The sequence below is a fragment of the Choloepus didactylus genome, chromosome 15, assembly GCF_015220235.1.
Source record: "Choloepus didactylus isolate mChoDid1 chromosome 15, mChoDid1.pri, whole genome shotgun sequence".
Lineage (NCBI taxonomy): Eukaryota > Metazoa > Chordata > Mammalia > Pilosa > Megalonychidae > Choloepus > Choloepus didactylus.
The window spans coordinates 42,821,068-42,841,363 of record NC_051321.1 but is presented as its reverse complement, the minus strand read 5'-3'; the positions used below and the strand labels follow the sequence as shown (position 1 = coordinate 42,841,363).

The window sequence follows — 20,296 nt, the reverse complement described above, 5'->3', positions numbered from 1 at the left end:
TGCCAAAACGTTATGCCACTATTACCAACATCCATTACCCAAACCTTTTCATCACCTCAAACAGAAACTCTGAACCCACCAAGCAACATCTCCCAATTCCACAACACACACACAACCCCACGCACCAACAGCCCCTGACAACCTATAATCTGCTTTCTACCTCCATGATTTTGCCCACTTCAGGTCTTTCATGTAAGTGAAATCATATAACATATGTTCTTTTATGTCTGGCTTATTTCACACAACATGATGTCTTCGAGGTTTATCCATGTTGTAGCATGTATCAGAACTTTGTTCTTTTTTGTGACTAACTTCCTAACCTCTTATTCCCTCTTGATTTTAGGTCATGCAGTCTTGAGAAAATGGCTTCTTCTCAATGATCCTGAAGACACAAGCTCAGGCTCTAAAGGTTACATGAAAGTCAGCATGTTTGTCCTGGGAACTGGAGATGAGCCTCCTGTGAGTCCCTAAACTCTCTACCTTTTACAATTTTTCTTTAAAAGAGAAGACAAAGAATTAAGCAAGTGGACACTAGTAGTTGTGAGATATAGCACAACTTCCAGTCAATAACCTTGACTTTCCAATTCTTCCAATACTTCAGATGTTCTTTTCTTCATCACAGAATTACTATTCTAACATGCATAGACCCTTTCCTTGTATCTATGAGTGTTTTTTTTTTAATTCAGAAAAGGTGTGTGCTCTCAAAATTTCCTTGCTCATCATTAGAAATACTGATTTTATCTACAGAACATGGCTCACTTACAAAATCAGGCATTGCTACCTAAAGGGACAATTGTTTTTCTAGGAAATTGGGGAGCAAAGGTGGGGAAAAGTAAATGGTCGGAAAGAAACTTGAAGATCATCAGGAATTCACGCGCATACACACACTTATGCATATACACACACTCACACATTCTCATACACACATACTCTTTATTATTTGGTGCTCACGAAATTACAAAAGCACACATTATTTTCTTGTGGTGTATTGAAAAACATAGGAGCATTGATTTTGTAGAGCGGCTTTGAGGTTGGAGGAAAATTGGTGCTTGGACTCATAATCCTGAAACACAGGAAATCCTAATGGAAACAGGTTTTCATTTTAAAAGCATCTTTTTGGCTTGTTACAAATGCTGCTTTTCTTTATGTATAATTTGCAATCATTTGTCCCCAATAGTCTGAGAAACAGGATTGTGATAATGACAGTGATGATGTGGAGAGTAATTTGTTACTCCCCGCTGGCATTGCCCTCCGTTGGGTGACCTTCTTGCTGAAAATCTACCGAGCAGAGGATATCCCCCAGAGTACGTATTGATTCAATCCCGCCCTGGTATTATTAATTATCTGCATGATTGGACGTGCTAAGACCATATATTGCTGAGTGATTTGTGCTTCCTACCATATGTTTTTCTTCTTAAAGGCCTTCATGGATTCATTTTCATTCATTCTGGTCCCATTGACCAGAATGAGGAGGCTTATGGGGTAGCCACTTGGTCATTGATCCATGTTCCTTGTTGAGCACCTGTATTGGGCCCATTCTGCTCTATTAATTCTCCTTTCAGTGTTCCATATCTTCTCCTGTTCTCAAAAATGCTAGAGAGAGGCCAGCAGCCATCACTTCCAAACCCTTTAATTCCCCCAAAATGTGAAATTTTATAAACAAATAAATGTCTTTGCAATTGAACCATTAAAAATAGTCAAGCAAATGGAGGTAAAAGTGCCAACAACTAGAAGTCTGTCACTTTTGTATTATGAGATACATTTATCAAGAGATTGGCTGTGCTTAAGAGAATTACTTACAGTGACTCCATTTACAGTAACTGATCCAGTTACTCCTCGGTCACTGCTGATGAGCCAGCATCCTATCTGCCTTCCCTGCCCTATCAGCTTCCTGCTGGACTCTAAGGCGTAGGTTCCTTCTCCAAATTCTCCTTTCCAGGGCATGGGTCTCTTCAGGATTTTCTATGTTTCCTGGGAAAACTTGCCTCCTTTTTAAGACCCTATAATTCCTCCCTGCACCATCTTTCTGTTAGTAATATCTTACATGAAGTGAGTAAATTAAACCTCGCATGATAGTTCCTACACTGGCCTTTAATTGATCTCTATTCACTTTTGAGTTTCTTAAAACAGAGCAATGTGTTTGAGTTTATTTAATATGTTCTTCGTGATTATACTAAATTTTCTTGACTTTCTCTGAAAAAGTCAGATGGCGCCTCTGTTATTTTGACCTAAAGAACCTTTTCCAAATTGAAACCAGACCTGAGTGTAAGAGCTGCCTCTTACCCTCGCTGGGTGTACTTTCATTATTCTACTTTTTTTCTCAATAAATGATTGATTCTCAACATAATAATTTAGAATTTTATTTTTCTAGATACTCCTATTGATTTTAAAACACTGTGGGAAGAAAGGATTTTCCCCTCTGAACTTAAACAAAAAGGATTCCTGCAATACAATGCTACTAGTGCTAGACAGCCCTGAGAACAATTCTTGTTCCAAATGTTTTCATGTATTGGAGAAAATTTTTAATTTTGCTGAATGATTTCTGTTCTTTAAAGAGAACCAAATTTAATTTCTAATGTATGACATATTACTTTCCAGTGGATGATGCCTTCTCACAGACAGTAAAGGAAATATTTGGAGGCAATGCAGATAAGAAAAATCTAGTGGATCCTTTTGTAGAAGTTTCCTTTGCTGGAAAAAAGGTTTGTAGGTGATCTAAATGCAGATGCCTCTAGGAGTAAATATTTAAAACACTGTGCTTCCCTTGGAGTGAATTCTTGCTTATTCATTGTTAGAATAGCCCCCTGATGAGTGAGGCAGTCTGTGGAAGACAGATGATCTGAGCCTGAACATGCTATACTTCCCCCCAGGTTCATTTTGGAGTGGAAAGTATGCAGGACTCAGGTTAGAAAATTCAATCTTTTGAAAGATTAGAATAGTGAAACATGCCACTGAATTATCTGAATTATTTCTCAGATCTAAGCCTAATCTTAATCTTACACAAGCTCCTCAACCAGCCACCATAATCCTTGGCAAATGTCCTAGACTAGATTGGATAGTGTCATTCCACAGCGGAATAGCAACACACCACAGACAGTTACAGCATGATGATCTAGCATCATCTATGTGTTTGAACCATTCATATTTATGAAAGCAAGACTTGGAAAACCAAACATGTGACTGGGTATTATTTCCTTAGAGAACCACTGGGAGGTAGTGGGAAAAAGTCCTCAGTTCTGGGGTGAGATGATGTCTGATTAAATCCAGGCTTCACTCCACTCCATAGGCAGGCAAATTCCTTAACCTCTGGGTCTTGATTTTCTGAACCATAAGTGGAGTTAATAATAATCTAACAGGATTGTTGAGAAGGTTACTTAATTCAAGAATAAATTATTGTGAGCCTGCCATGTACCAGACTCTGTCCTATATGCTGGGGATATAGAAATGAGCCAGAAAGTCATTGCTGTCACAGAGCTTACTTTCTAATAAAAGAGACAGACAGAAATAAGCAATAAATAATTGATTTATTTCAGATAATCCTAAGTACTATGCAGAAAATTAAGCAGGAGGTAAGAAGTGATAGAAGAGGGGAGGACTGTTTATATCAATTATCATATGGGAGACCTTTGAGGAAGTGATATTTGGCCAGAAGCCTGGAGATGCCAAGATCTGCGGACAAGGATTTCCAGACAGAGAGAGCAGCAGGTATAAAGGCCCCAAGGAGGAAACACATCTGCAGCAGCAGGAAAAAAATTGTCTGTGTGGTTGAAGTGGAATGAACAAAGGGAAAAACTAATAGATGATATCAGAAGGTGTGGGAGCAGTTGGGGCTTTATCTGGACTTTATTCTAAGTGTGCTTTGGCAGCTCACAGAATAGGAAGAAGGGATCCAGACAGGAACCAACTATAGGTATCCAGAGAAGAAGCATTTGGGGATCTGTTTGAAAATAAAGGTATCAGGATTTAGTAATGGATCAGATAACGGGGAGAGAGACGTGGCTGACGCTGATTCTAAACTTGAGTAACTGGGTGAACAGTGATAGGAAGGCTGGAATAGGAGTGGGTTTGGGAGTGAGGCTGGTGAACAGAATCAAGAGATCTGATTAGACATGTTAATAACGTGATGCTTATTATAATTGAGATGCTCAATAAACATTACTTCTTGGATTATCACATTAACCCAGAGTTAGAAATCTGGCAATTGAAAATTTATTTAAAAAGTGGTTAAAGCAAGCTTTGGGTGCATAGAAGAAGCAAAGATCAATATTAAACCCATGTTATATTTTACCAAATGGTTATCAAGGAAAACAAAGTTTAACTGGGCTACTAAGTGTATAACTAATAAGCAAACTGCTAGAGTCACAATCCAGTATACATATATTGTATAGTTTCAAAAATTAAAATCTTGATTACCTACTGTTTTGCTTTGGTGATTTTGTAGGTTTGCACAAATATAATTGAGAAAAATGCAAATCCTGAGTGGAATCAAGTTGTTAATCTTCAGATCAAGGTTTGACTTTCTTTTCTTTCAGGAAAAAAGTTAAAACAAGAATACTTACTTTAATAGTTACTGAATAAATCAAGAAATAACTACTTTTTTGTTTCTTTTTAACAGTTTCCATCAGTGTGTGAAAAAATAAAACTAACAATATATGATTGGTGAGTTAAATATAGATTGTATCTAATTCAAAATTAACAACTAAAACACTTGGATATTGAGGACAGATTCTTTACAAGCAAAATGTTACTCTACATGGTCTCTTACTTTTTGGTATATTTGCTTTTCTTTCAGAACGGGAATAAACTGCTGGAACTGGATGTTTTAAAAAAATTTTTTAAATAATAGTGGTGTTGCAGAAAAGCTTTGGATACCTTGGTTCAACTGCTTATAACAAAAGAAGGGAAAAAATGATCTGAAATTGCCATGAAATAAGAAATCAAGCATTTAAATGCAATTAGGCATGTTCATTGTCAGAAATGGAGTAAACCATTTCTTGGGAAGAATTATCAAAACATTCTGAGAGCAGCCTTTTGTTATTATTAGAAAGGAAATTAGACAAAGCAATCTACCTGGATGAAAGCAAAGGAAGTTCATTGAATGGTTCAAAGGGAATTTTTAGTAGACTTACCTAGCACTGATAGGCCATAATGAGACCGCTCTTCAATCTGTTCTAGTTGGATGGAGCATTCGACTGGTAGCCTTTATCCAGGAGTGGAAACATGGCAAATATCATAGTAATTATCATAATTACTTACTATGATGTTACTCGCTGTTTCTTTAGCACTAAGTGCTAGGCGCTGTGCTAAGTGCCTTACCTACGTTATCCCATTTTGTGTTTTGAATAACTCTGTGGAGTGGAAATTATTATTAGTTCACTTTACAGATGAAGACACTGAGACTCCAAGAGGTCAGATTACTTACCCGTAGTTACTCAGATGGTTCGAGACTCAGCTGGGCTCCCACCTTGTCTGGCTGTCTCCATAGTTTCTCTTTCTACCAAATGTATTTGACTTTTATACTAGCACCCTCTTGGTACTACAACAGAGCACGTTGAGGAGGGGAATGCTTCTCATTGTGTTCAATTACCAACCACATCACAGTTAATTGAGGGCCATGGAGAGGCCCTGGGGACAAACACCCCCTTCCACTGAGTGTAAACTAGTTTTAAGTACTTGGGACCCTCAAACCAAATTCTGAAGGTACTCCAGCGCCTCAGGAACCCTCAGGAGTGTGCATTTGGACACATGGCTCAGGTGACCACTCTGGCTTATGGGCTCCACAGTGGATGGATTGCTGATTGAGCCAACCCAGAATTTTCTGTGGTCACTACAAATGTGGATTTTTTCTGACTTATTCTGCCCTCTCTAAACAATACTGTAGATTAGGATGCACAGACAAACTTTATTTAATTGGGGAAACTTTGGATCCAGATCTTATGTTACATACGCTATAGGATATTTGCATAACTGAGGGAAAGTTTAGGATTCTTTAAATTAGTCTAGACACTTCTGGATGGACAGAGAAAAGTGAAGCCCCATGCATGTGGCTTAATACCCATAAATAAATTTTTTCTCATGCAAATTGTGTTTGATTAGTCACTTTCTGTAACCCAGTATACCATGGTAATGTTTCCCCCAAATTTGCTGAGCTTTTTCTCCCTCCCATGGAGTCTTAGAGTTCAGAGTAGGAATGCCACTAGATGGCATAGAAAAGAGGAAGAATGAAGAAGAGAGGACTTCAATAATAACAACCTTATTTTTCATACCTACTATGTGCCTGGCAGGAAAGCTTTTCATGGGATAGGCTCACAGGCCCTCTAAGATACTCATGGAAGGATACACAAAGTTGTATATACTCATGGTGAGCGTGTATGTATATATATATATACACCAAATAGATAAGATTTAGGTTGTGAGCAAGCAACTGCACGCAGAGAAACAGCATCTATCATGTAGTAGGTGCTCAACAAATATTTGAATTGAATTGGAGGGGAATTTTTCTCTATATGATGAACATACACCACAAACACATACCCATATATAGCTAATTATAATTGTTAAGCCGTCATGATAATTAGTAAGAACATGGTAAAATAAGATATATGCACTTATTTTATGTAATGTGATTGAGTTAAGCTTATCATGCAATGTTTAATAATTGATTTATTCAGTTTATAACAATGATATTGAGGGTGACCATAGGCAAATCCCTTGACCTCTCTGTGTCTCAGTTTCCTCAACTGTAAAATGAGTTGCCCAACTAGAGCAGTGTTTCTCAAAGTTTGGTTGGAGGACCATCTGCAGCAGAGTCAATTGGAACGTGCTTGTTAAAAATACAGACTCTTGGTCCCCACCCCAGGCTTATTGAATCAAAAGCTTGACAGGAGATTCTTAAGCACACTAAAGCTTGAGGACCACTGGACAGGATGATTTCTGAGGTCTGGGATCTTTTCTAGCACTATCTTTTTATGTATTATTGAAATAAAGACATATCTTCATAGAACAAAGCCTTAACCTGTTCTTTTACACAGGGACCGTCTTACCAAAAATGATATAGTTGGAACAACATATCTACACCTCTCTAAAATAGCTGCCTCTGGTGGAGAAGTGGAAGGTAAGTCCTTTAGCAGAGCTGGAAAACAAGACAGAGTGCCAGACTTCTGGAGAAGAAATGAAATGGGGTAACCACCTGGCAATGGGCTTTGTTTCTTAAATGTCAAGAAATGGGCCTAGTGAACCATTTCAGTGATGTTTTGGTTATGGCTAGCAAAACAATTAATATTTAACAATCAAGGCAACTAACAGTGTGAAGATTTTGGTTTTCTTGCTCCTATCCAAAACTCTTTCCCCATAGCTACTATTTTATAATTTTCTGAGTGTCATACAGAATACCAGCACCTTATTTTTTAGAGTGGCATTAACACAAGTCTACCCAAATACAAGATACTATTCCCTTCTCAACTGATTCCCTTGGCAGGAACAACATGGTCAGATGCAAATAACCCATGTAATCTCCACTCCCTAAAATAATGTATATTTTGTTTTTATGCTAACAAATATTAATCAGCAGTACACTTTTCTTTTGTTGTCACTATACTAAGAATCACTCTTCTATACCTTGCATTATGCTTCTGTGCATTTAATGGAAATTGTAATAGGGAATTAAGGAGAGGAATTAAAATGATAAGAGAAGTAGGAAAGGCTTTTTTAAAAATTTAATGATAACATTTATAATATCAGTAGCTTATTTTTTTGTTAGAAAAACAAAAGTACAATAATTAATGTAATTGCCAATAAACTAAATATATTGAGTAAATCTTAGAGAATTTTGAACAACATTTTTATCTTAGGAAACTTAATGAAGTTTAAATGAGTAAGAATCTGGGAGAAATTAGAGATATGATGATGACGATATAGATTTCTTCTCTCAAGAAAAAAAAAGAAAGGCAGTTACAATTTCCAGGAAAAAACGAATTGCTGAACAAAGAAGACATAGTCCAAATATAAGGTCATGTGTGGCATTATTTTATGCAATCGTAGTAGGTAAGAAAGAGATTCCATCTGAACATTCTCTGCTGAGTGGCATGCCACTGGAGCTGCCTGCAGTGAAGAAAATGTAATCACAACCCTTTTTTCTGCAGAGAACAGTATTTTTATGATTGGTATAATGTAAGCACTATTTATTGTTTTACTTTTTTTTTTTAATTAAAACCGCTAGCTAAATCTCTGAACAGAATGTAAATGTTATCACCCATTACAATGTAAAAGTAAAAGTACAGAAGATAGAGATTAGATGTGGAAGGAAGAAAGGGAATGGAGGATAAGGTAGACATGTTGGTAGCCTCTTTTTATCAAGTGAGGATTCCAGGGATAAAGACTATAGATTAAATCATAAAGGTCACCAATAGAAGATAAAAATCCTGCTATAACTATATGGGGAAGGGGGGGTTAAAATGAGTTAAATCCATTTATCGTAGCAAGATGTCATTAAAAATGATTTGGGTGTTTTTTTTCACTTTTATTTTTTATCTTGTTCTGGTTCTTTCTGATGTAAGGAAAATGTTCAGAGATAGACTGTGGTGATGAACGCATAACTGTTATCATACTGTGGACAATGGATTGTATATCATGGATGATTGTATGGTGTGTGAATGTATTTCAATAAAACTGAATTTAATAAAAAAAAAAAAAAGATGTCATTAAATAGTATCCAAAGATAATAATTCAAGAAATACTGGTATGAGCATTTTTCTTAGTGATGTAGTGGCAACATCCAGAAGAACCAAAAATAAAAACTGATACAAACAATTTCAGCTCTTGCCTGCGGGGCCGTTCCTCCTTGCAGGTCCTGTAGACAGTAAGTTATAGAATCTCAAATTAACAACAAGAAGCAGTCACTCCCTGCCCCTGCCCCACCCCAAAACAAACAAGAAACAAACCATGTTTTGCATCAGATAATGTACAGTAAATTACAGGCCTTTACTTATGTAGCCTCAGACTAAATTAACTTAGATTTTGTGACATTTGTCCCAACTAAGTCAGACATAAGACAATTAAACATTTTATTAATGACATGAATTGTTGGTAACTTCATCATGCCTTCTTTGGTGGTGTGAAGCTAATTCTTTTCACTGCCTTCATGCTGGTGAGATTAAGTTATTTCGTGAGTCAATTCTGCCAATTGTCATAAAGTGTTTGAGCCATTTTTCATTTAACTGATGAGACTTCTTTGAATCACAAAATGGTCATTTGATTTGGGTCTGATTTGGGGGTTTCTCCACTGTTGCTAAGCCACTTACCTAGCATTGGATTTGATTACTGTTTTCCATGTCTGTTTTACAATGCCTGCGTTACTCTTGTTTAACCAATCGTATTTTTACTGTATAGATTTCTCATCTTCGGGAACTGGGGCTGCATCATATACAGGTTTATGCTTTGTAATTTTGTTGTCTACTAGATCTTCCTATCTACTTCTAGCTTATTAAAAATATATCGATTGCTTTTAAAACTCTTTTTTGGCATCTTGCTGTTTTAAAAATAGTTTTGCCAGAGTAATAATTTTTGTTTGAGTGCGGTATGATTGCCTGCATAGCTAAGCTTAAAACAAATATGCTAATAAGGCTTTGCTACGTCTCAGGTTTTCGCCCAGATGCACACCATTCTATTAGGCTTCATTGTAAAGAATTTTGTCAGCCGTAACATTTTTTGTTACTGTTGTATTCAGTAGGTAGAGATATGGGGTACTAGGTCAGTTGCTCTGAAATGTTTAAATAATTTTCCCCGACTTTCAACATGGATCTCTAGGTTGGAAGATACTGTTTTCCACTTTTCACCCTGAAGGTCTTCTTCTCCTAAATATGGGAGATCATAATGTCTTTTTCTTTGCACAGCACTCACCATTCTTTGCAAATTTGCTCAGTGTTTTCTCATTCTTGATCATCACAACTCTCCAATGATGTAGGTTTGTAGGGCAAATGTTAATGTCCTCCTGACAGCTGAGGACTCTGAGGTTTAGAGAGTTTGTTATATATCAAATAAGAATGATAATCCCTGTTATGTGAATCACCCTGGGTTGTGGTAAGAGGGAAAAGAGATATTGCATGTGAGAAAGCTTTGCAAACTCTGAAGCTCTTTGCAACCATAAGGTAATATCATCTGGTTTTATTTAATTGACTCAATATCCAATTCTTATTTGTTTAAAAAAATCAACCTCGTTATCTTATAAACAGATTTTATATGGATATTCATGAGCCCTTAGAATAGATTGGTAGAGAACTTGACAGATTTGACAACACTTCCTTCCTTCATCCATTTATTCAACCAGTGAATATTTATATAGTATTATTTCATGATAGAACCAGTACTCAGTGTTCAGGGAATAAAAATGAAATGTGCTTGAATCCTGCCCCCAAAAGGAGTTTATAATCTGGTCACAGAGAGATGAGCAGCTAAAAAAGTTTCTAAAAATTAAAGAATAATGTGATAATTGATAGATGTCCAAATGTCAGAGGGCTTCAAGAGGTGTTGGAGGCATGGAAAATATCACTTTAAAAGTAGGTGTCGCTAAGTCAGGGGACAGCATTGATGGCAAGACTAAAAAATATTTTATTTTGAATAGGCTTTTGAGGAAGGACATTAGGAAGTTTGATGTGAAAACTGCATGGAATGGGTTAGGAAAATTTGGTATCAGGGAGAGACTTAGCTTGTGAGAGAATACTCTTTCACAGGAGACCATGTTGAGATGGGATCACATGGAAGGGAAGTTCTTCACATTAACAAACAACCCAACAGAAGACAAAGGGTTTAAAACCAGAAAAGCGATTTGGGTTGGACAGAAAGTATTAAGTCCTTAATATCAGGGTGATACTGCAATGGATCATTATTGATGATATGTGTCTCCATCCCTGGAGATCTTTAATGAAAGACAAATATTCTTAATAAACAAAACAATCTCCATGGGAACTGGATGTGAGGTCAGGTAGAGCTGGATCAGGGGAATGGATTGGTTAATGGTGTCAGAGTCCTAAACCTGCCAACCTGTGGGACTTTTTACAAATCATGCCATTATCTCTAGGCTTTAGTTTGCTCATCCATAACATATAACTGGAGTGAAAGAGCTTTAACAGCCCTTCTTAGTTGAACAGTGATTCTATAAATAGAAATTACTTCCTCCCTTCTCTATGGATCTCTGCTTTAATCTGCTGTTCCTATGCCCAGCCCTACACCAAATTATTCTAGCACAAGGAAAGAACTCTAAACCTTTTTATTAATGATCGCTTTGCCATGTTCCATGCAGCAGAATGAATGAAGCCAAACCAATTTATATGTTTTAATATAATTGTCATTCATTTCATCCTGCTCATATCATAACATGGCAACATGATTTAGAGAAATCTCTTACTAGGGTTTCACAAGAGGTTTCCTAACGGGTATAAAATGTGGCACCCCAGGGTGTTACCAAGCCTTACCCTTAGCCTGTTCCATTACTTTACTACATGTTAATTTAAATGTTTACTCTTGTTCTCTTCACTGACATTGCTGTTCAGCTAATTTCCGTCAGTGGCCATGCTACCTACCTCCCCCACAAAGTGACCAAGCACTTTTATACATGCAGAGGAGCCTTGCATAATGATAAAAATTGTGAAGTACATATCTATACAGTTAAGTCACCTGTTTATTAATGAACATTCTGTTCAGCTGCTACTCTACATTTTTCTTTCACCTCTTAGTTGTAAGGATAGAGTTGGAAAAGGCCATAGAGGTGATCTAATCAGCCTCTCATCCATAGCAGGAATCTTCACAACATTCTGAAACACAGGCTGAAGCCGCAACATTTCCTGATGTTTCCAACTCAGTCTGTTCTATTGTTTGACACAGAAAGTTCTTTCTTAGTCCGATTGAACCAAAATTGACCTCCATGTAACTCCCAGCAGTGGTCCTGATTCTGATTTTAGAGACAAGTCCACCCTTCTTCCATATGAGAGCCATTCACATGGTTGAAGGCAGCTCTTACATTTCCCTACTCTCACCCACAATCTCCCCTTGACTCATCTACTTCCTTACATTGCCTTCAGTGCCCTTCATTGGGAAGTATTCTTGCTAAGACCAGCTAGCAGAAATATGTAGCTTACCTGGATGCTCATCTGAGCTGAAATGTAGTGAATGGGGATCTTTCTGTTACTTACGTGTATCACATGGTCTTATAACCATAGGCAGGTAGTTCATTGTTACATATAAAAATTTTTAATGTCCTGAATTTTTAGCAGTATCTATCAGATTTATACTAACTGCTTGAGATTAAATGATGTATTTTGGAACAAATAAAGTTAATCTTATACATTGTTCAAATGACTTCCCCAAACAATACACTCTTTTAGCCCAATTCCAATGATACACTTAATACAATGACAATTATTCATCTGTGAAAATGAGATCTGCTTGAATAGCATTATCTCAGAAAACACAAGTTTACCTGAACTACCCTAAAAATATTTTTTTTCATGTAATATTTTATGGCAATAAGAAAAAGGGAATATGGCAAGTCTCACAAGTATAATTTGCACTAATTGCACTAAAACAACTAACTCATGGAATGGAAGAAAATAGTCTCACCCAGCTAACTAATAACTAATATTTATTTCAGTAGAGTAAGTGTTGAAAGACTGAAATCTAACCGTGATGCTTATCTCTCAGCAAATACAGGAGAAACGGAGGTGGGCTTTGTTCCAACATTTGGACCTTGTTATCTGAACCTTTATGGAAGCCCCAGAGAATACACGGGATTCCCAGACCCCTATGATGACTTAAATGCCGGAAAGGTTAGTTCTCAATTAAGGTTGTTATTGAGCACTCGTTAATGTAAATCCTACTAATAATGGTTGTAATAAGGTTCCTATTTAGAGCACCCCACCCCCACATATGACTGATAAAGTGTTGCAGGATAGAAGTCTCTTGCCTCTCAAGTCTTAGAATGCAAGAATAGGAAAGCATCCTAGAGATTACTGATTTGGTGATGACAAATTCATCATATGGCCATCCCCCTACCCAAGGCAGAAATCAGTAACCAATACTGGCACTCTTTTCTAAAAAGCCAGTGTGTTAGAATTCCTTTCAATGCCACATTCTGGGGATTTACCAAACAATTCATGATCGTTGATGAAACGCTTTGCTAGCCCTGATATGATTCAACCCATTCATTTTATATATGAGGACACCGAGGCCCAGAGATGGGGAGTGCTCTCTCCCCATGCTAGAGGCCAAAGCAGTATCTTTTAGTTAGCTTCAGGGTCAAAGAAAAGCACTGAGGTAGAGAGAAAAAGCCCCAGGAGGGAAAGGGTGGAGGACTGGCTGTAGAGGTGGGAGCCCTTTTTCTTCTCCAGAAGATTCCATTGCTGACACTGCGGGGAAAGATGAATGGTGGCAGCCACTTGCTCCGGTAAGAGGAGTATCCACTGATCATCATCACGTTCCGCCGCATCTAGAATATCTTCCTCCTTCACATCCTTGCTAATCTGGTTGTTATCCTGGTTGCCAGCATGGCAGCATTCCTATTCTGAGAAGAGGAAAAAAGGAGCCAAGTTAACAAATAAATGCAGAGCTGCTCTGCTGAAGTAAAGTGAGGGAGATCTAGAGTCCCCTCCAACCCTAGCCTCCTGGAGATCCTTTATGGGTCCAGAGCATGGCTTACAAGCCTCTGACACAGGTCATGGCTGAGATCCCCTTCAGCCCTGGCATCCCATGTCTCTTTTGGGGATGCTTTCTGAAGTCATTGGTTCTTCTTTCACACACCAAAAACCTGAATCCAGCTTGGAGAATTCCTGACTGATTCATTTTGGAAACAGAAACTTTTGTAGTTGGATTAGCCTGACTAGAGGGGCAGAGTTCTTTTCGCTGTTGTTCACACCTACAGGAATAATCCTTTGTTGTTGCTTTTCAGGGGGAAGGAGTTGCCTACAGAGGCAGGATCTTGGTCGAACTAGCTACTTTTCTTGAAAAAACACCACCAGATAAAAAGCTTGAGCCCATTTCAAATGATGACCTGCTGGTTGTTGAGGTAAATGTTGGCATGAGAATAATGCAGGGTATGGAAGGGGGCGGTTTAGAGGATTGGTGGATGACAGCTACTGGCCTGCCTGAGGAAGCAGGCCTGAAGGGTGCATCCAGGCAACAAATGGTCAGCTGTGACAGAGTTGGAGAGATACCTGAGTTGTAACAAATGCTCCATCAACACCAACTTGATCCATCTACAACAGCCATGGCCCCATGGAGTGATGGGCCTTGCTTCATTTAATGAGGTATTAAGATCTTACTGAAAACTGGCAAAAGCAGTAATACCCCAAACTTAATGACCTATTTGCTAACTAGAGCTTGGGGGTCATGAGGGGTGGCCACAAGAGCCATCCTAAATGGTACAGGTGCCACCACTAGTCATTTCCATTTTCACAGGTGCCCGGTGTATCTCAGGCTTCCCTGTAGGTGAGGGAGGGCTTATATTAAGACCCACCTTCCAACAGCTCTGAGCCCCCATTCCTCCTTGGAGTCAGAAAGTCCAGGACACTTCCAAGTTCACCCCCATGAGAATCCCACAGAAATACACACCCTACAAATCTGGATTGGTTTGCAAGAGCAGCCAGCTCCTCTGCTTCAAATCACTGATGTCTCCTTTGCCCAGGGCCACTTGCTGTGTTCTAAATCACCCCGGGCGCCGCAAGCTTCCTCAGGCTGCTGCTGCTCTCTCCTGTACCCTTCCATTCCAAGCATGAGACAGGCCTTTCTCTTATTTCCCCACATTGTAGCAGAGACCAAACTGTGACTTTTTTAAAATGCTCTAACTTCCAGTTCCGGATTAATAGTAGAGAAACACAATGAAATAGGAAACTTAAAGTGGCTCCGGTCGGCAATCTGGGTCTCACAGTTGGCCTTCCTGACTCCCACCAGCAGGACTTGTGGCAGGACTCGGCTCTCCACCCACCCCAACCTCTGGGAGCACCCTGAACACAGCTTCAGCTCAGAGTCCAGGTTCCACTGACACGGGTCCCCAGCACAGCGAGGACTTTCTCCTTCCTTCTAGTAGCCTACTGCCACCTGTTGTAATATGTGCCCTTTCTCAGGATGATTGACAGGGAGAATATCTTCTTCCTTTAGAGGAAACTCTCCCCTTTCTTCAAAAACAGTGTGGTCTTGCTGTCCTGCTCCCAAGAAGACAAATGGTATTAGGACTTTAGACTCTAAATGCAGTATGTACTGGATTCTTTAGTCAGCATGTTTGGAACATCAATAGTCCAGTTCTTCTTGAGCTGCACCAATTTCAGTCCAGCTCCTTTGACTCTCCTTGTAACTCTCAGTGAGGGCCTGAGGAGTTTCCCTAATGTTTTCAGTTACACTTTATTTTAATTCACAGGGGAAATGATTGAATATTGTGATGTTCTTGAATTTGGGGATTTTGAATGATCTCAGGAACATATCCTTGCAAATGACAAGAGTCAAGAGTTGACCATAATATAATAGCAAAGAGGCTTAAGGGTAATTAAAGACCTAGGATGTTGGATTTATCCTGCCTTTTCAAACCCTAGTCCCACAGAATAGGCTGCAAATCAAGAAGAATCTCTATAGGCAGTGTGCTGGTTTGAATCTATTATGTCCTCCACAAAAGCTGTATTCTTTAATGCAGTCTTGTGGGGGCAGACTTATTATATTAGTCTTTTGATTAGGGTGGGAGCTTTTGATTAGATTGTTTCCATGGAGATGTGACCCACCCAACTGTAGGTGAGACCTTTTGATTAGATCATTTCCATGGGGGTGTGACCCCATCCATCCAGTAATTAGTTCACTGGAGTACTTTGAGAGAGCTCATGGAGAGAAGGAGCTCAGAGAAGCTGAGAGAGACATTTTGGAGAGAAGCTAAGGCATATAATCCAGAGATTGTCCCTGGGAAAAGCTAAGAGCCAACAGACCCAGATTCTTGGAGATGCAGACAGAAAGACGTTTGGAAATGCCAAGCTAAGAGATGAAGCCCAGAGTTTGTCCTGGAGAAGCTAAAAGAGGTCCCCCAGATGCTTAGAGAAAAATGCCCTGGGAGAACAAGCAAGGATGCACAGGATCTGAGAGACAGAAACTAAGAGAGACAGAAGCCCAGACATTTGGGAGAAAGCCATTTTGAAACCAGAATCTGGGAGCAAAGGACTAGCAGATGCCAGCCACAGACCTTCCTAACTAACAGAGGTGTTCTGGATGCCATCGGCCTTTTCCTTCAGTGAAGATATCCTCTTGTTGATGCCTTAGTTGCATACTTTTATGGCCTTAGAATGGTAAATTTGTAACCTAATAAACCCCCTTTATAAGACTCAATCCATTTCTGGTATTTTGCACAATGGCAACTTTAGCAAACTGGAACAAGCCAGTTCCAGGATTTTATGTAGTGGGATCGTGCAATGTAAGCTCTCTTTGTTTGTTTGAATTTGTTGTTTGCCCTTTGAGCTTGTTTAAAAATCACAGATCCAGTAGTGATAGATTCCATGGGCAATAAGATCCTCACAGGAGCATTTCTGTCCATTCTATAACCCATCGTTTCTGAGGACCGGGCATCATAATAGATCTTGATGGCAAATTTAGAAAAGGGAAAAAAGGGGGAGGGTGTGTGGAAAAATGGGGCAGTTGGTATGCTCTTTACTGCCAGGAACATGCAAGAGAACTGCTAGAAACAGCCAGAGGTCCCCATGGAAACACATGGTGGTGGTGGGTGGTTCTGAACTTGAGTATTACAGACTGAGGATGGCTCTTTGAATATTTTGTTGGATCTCAGGGTTATACTGAAAGGACATCATGGACTCTCGGTCATTATGGTGCCTCTTTACTCTGTTCCATCAACAGGCGAACACTATTTAAGTCCATGCAACTTCTCTGTATTTTAAATAGCCATAATGGGGGTGGGAAGAAGAAGCCCAACAAATTATAAAAGAAAAACCCCTCATCAACTGGAAAGCAAAACCAAATTGCTTTTCTTTTCTCCAAATAATGAAATACATGTAGGCAAAGAAGCTTGCATCATAGATTTGGTAAAAATAAAAACAAAAAATAAAAACAAAGAGCCAACAATATATACTGCCTACAGTCTATGTCAACAGTATAAAGGAAAAGCTTTTTATTAAATGGAATACAAATTTCTTTGCTCCAAATAATTAAACACTGACAGCAAAATAGTATATGTCAAAAATTTAATAAAAACAAAAATGGAACATGAAAAAAAAAATACCCAACTGCATTAAAAAAAGCAGGAGAAGAGCTGAGATTCCAAGGGCACATACAAGCAACCAGGAACCCTGGTAAAAGAATGAGATGAGAGGCTCTGTGCCACCCACCTGCACATCTGCGAGGAGACTTTAATGAAAGTGGTCAGCGTAGAATTTGATTATGACCCTTGTCCAACTCACAAGTATTCCACGTTCTGGCTCATACTCAAGTAACAAAAAGTTTCTGGTAGAGCTGAAGAGGCTACAAACTAAAGGACAACTTGCTTTCCAAAGAGCCAAGAGAATCCCCCCACCTCACCACCCCACTTCCATCCCCACCTCCATCTCCCTAGAGCAGCAGCTTATCTGCTGCTCCACATGGGCCTTCTGAGAGATACAGTAGGTTCCACAGTAGAAGAAGAGGAGGAAGATCAAGTATGGCAACTCGGTGTTATTCTAACACCAGCTGGCTTCTGGAACCCCTGAAGGACCCTGTTCTTTGTCTCCACAATCTGGGATCTGTTTCTGGACCAATTCTTCCCTGTTTCTACCTTCCAATCAATGCTTATGACCTAATGTATTTTGGGAGCACTTTCTGAGCTCTCATTCTCTCTCCTGCCAAACTAGAACCTCCTTGAGATCTTCCATCAGTCTGGCATTTTCAGATTCTTCCACCACCTCCACCATTATCAGCCACCTTTAATAAACAGACCAAAGATGGCAAGTTGGGCAATCTTTGGCACATAGGCTTCTTGCTATTGACCTTCAACACCTTTTGCCTATGTGCCAACAGTCACTTTCAAGAACTGCTATTTCGTACACCTTATCAGTGCCCTGCTTGACAGAAACCACCCCCACATCAATTTATTTCTGAAATTCTGCTCTATACCACCTCAACCTACAGTGTGTTATGGTCTTTGCTCAGAAAGAGAGTCCCAAGGCCCTACAAAATCAAAACATCCATCTATAATTTACGTTTTTTAATTTTCCTATGTCATAGGCAGTTTTGCCCCAAGGCCACTGAAGGAGGGCCTAGAACAAAAGCTGAGGTTCCAGACTTCTCTAAATGGTATTTATTGTTCCTTGATCCATCTCTTTGTGCCCTGAGGGCAGAAGGGAAATGGAAAGGGGTTTGGGGAAGGGCAGGCTGCCCTCCACCAGTCCAGGGCTACCTGATTCAGACAGGTGAGCAGATGGTAGGGCCTCAGTTGGAGGCATTTTGAGCTGACAGGTAGTACAAGGAGCTGCTCCATCTTTGGCGGCTACCTCAAAGTGTGTACTCCCTCTTTGGGAGTTGGGGTGACGGCCGAAACCTGGACTATTGACTATTGTTCTTAGAGCTCAGACCCTCCAGCGCAGGGGTCCTATCAGGAATTTGAGTGACGGTGCAAATTCTGGTTGGTACAATCCAGGGAGTGCCACATGAACCCTGTGGAGGTGTGGAGGTATGGAGAGCAGAACCAGCCCAGGCAGAGAAAGCATCCCTGGCTCTGAGGAGCCTCCCCACCTACCTCCCCATGCACCCTGCCTTGACAGATGGCTCTGACTTAAATACTGCTAATTCTCTTCCCACTCAACTCAGGCCCCAAATTATGTTCCATATTTTCAGCTCATGCCCTTCTTTGACATCATTCTGGATGGTTTACAAAGAAGTGATGCTGTATATGTAAATTCTGAATAATGCAAATAGCTTCCTACTTTGTCATTTTCACACAATTCATACTCAAACCCAGAATTTCTCTAGTATTCCTGAACCATCGATAGTTCAGAGAGCTTAGTTAAGGGGAGCTTCCAGGAAGGGACGAATGTCCCCAAGACCCTCTCTACCAAAAGTGACAAAGGACTAAGTTATTTTAGAACAATGGTTTTCACCCTCAACTGCACCTTATAATCAGCAGGGAGGCTTTTAATTCGTGGTGCACAGGCAGCATCTCTCAGGATAGAGTCCAGGTATAAGTATATTTTAAAGCTCCCCAAGTGATTTTTGTGCAGCTAAAGTTGAAAACCAATGTTTTAGACAGACTTTCGGAAAGGATTGAATTTAAGAGGCGTTTCTGATGAAACTCTACCTGAGGTTTCTATTATACCATGTTGAAGAGTCCGTTAACTAAAATGGAGATTTTATAACAGTGGGTCATTGGGGGGCTCTTCAAGGCAGCAAGCCACCGTCACATCAGAAATTAAATGGTTGTCTTGAACACTTCTTAAACGAATGCCCACACTCTTGCATCCTACATGCCAGAAGACCCACCAGTGATTGTGATTCATCTGCTAGAAATAAAGGCCATGGTAAGGATGATAATGAGGGAAAGGAAAATCAGTTAATAAATATCCTACAAGGGTCTAGTAATTTTTTTTTAAATCTTCATTTTATTGAGATATATTCACATACCACGCAGTCATACAAAACAAATCGTACATTCGATTGTTCACAGTACCATTACATAGTTGTACATTCATCACCTAAACCAATCCCTGGCACCTTCATTAGCACACACACAAAAATAACAAGAATAATAATTAAAGTGAAAAAGAGCAATTAAATTAAAAAAGAACACTGGATGCCTTTGTCTGTTTCCTTCCCCTATTTTTCTACTCATCCGTCCATAAACTAGACAAAGGGGAGTGTGGTCCTTATGGCTTTCCCAATCCCATTGTCTCCCCTCATAAGCTACATTTTTATACAGTTGTCTTCGAGATTCATGGGTTCTGGGTTGTAGTTTGATAGTTTCAGGTATCCACCACCAGCTACCCCAATTCATTAGAACCTAAAAAGGGTTGTCTAAATTGTGCATAAGAGTGCCCACCAGAGTGACCTCTCGGCTCCTTTTGGAATCTCTCTGCCACTGAAGCTTATTTCATTTCCTTTCACATCCCCCTTTTGGTCAAGAAGATGTTCTCCGTCCCACGATGCCGGGTCTACATTCCTCCCCGGGAGTCATATTCTACATTGCCAGGGAGATTCACTCTTCCAGGGGCTTTTGAACTAAACTTGTATTGTGGGACATTTCTGGAGCAATCTGAGTGTTATCACTCATGGGTCTCACGAGTTCACCAGTGATGCACAT

At 39.5% G+C, this 20,296-nt stretch overlaps 1 protein-coding gene across 5 annotated transcripts in view; it reads left to right on the top strand.

Annotated features, from left to right (window-relative positions):
- Positions 1-20,296, top strand: part of MYOF (myoferlin) — a 161,645-nt gene that overhangs the window by 73,823 nt on the left and 67,526 nt on the right. For 3 of the 5 annotated variants that reach the window (XM_037803990.1, XM_037803985.1, XM_037803988.1), the window contains exons 11-19: positions 344-459; positions 1,178-1,304; positions 2,599-2,702; positions 4,442-4,510; positions 4,616-4,659; positions 7,032-7,114; positions 9,388-9,426; positions 12,694-12,818; positions 13,937-14,053. In XM_037803990.1, coding sequence (XP_037659918.1) covers positions 344-459; positions 1,178-1,304; positions 2,599-2,702; positions 4,442-4,510; positions 4,616-4,659; positions 7,032-7,114; positions 9,388-9,426; positions 12,694-12,818; positions 13,937-14,053 — 824 coding nt within the window. The remainder of the gene's footprint in view (positions 1-343; positions 460-1,177; positions 1,305-2,598; positions 2,703-4,441; positions 4,511-4,615; positions 4,660-7,031; positions 7,115-9,387; positions 9,427-12,693; positions 12,819-13,936; positions 14,054-20,296) is intronic. The other 2 variants (XM_037803987.1, XM_037803989.1) reach the window with 1 other exon arrangement.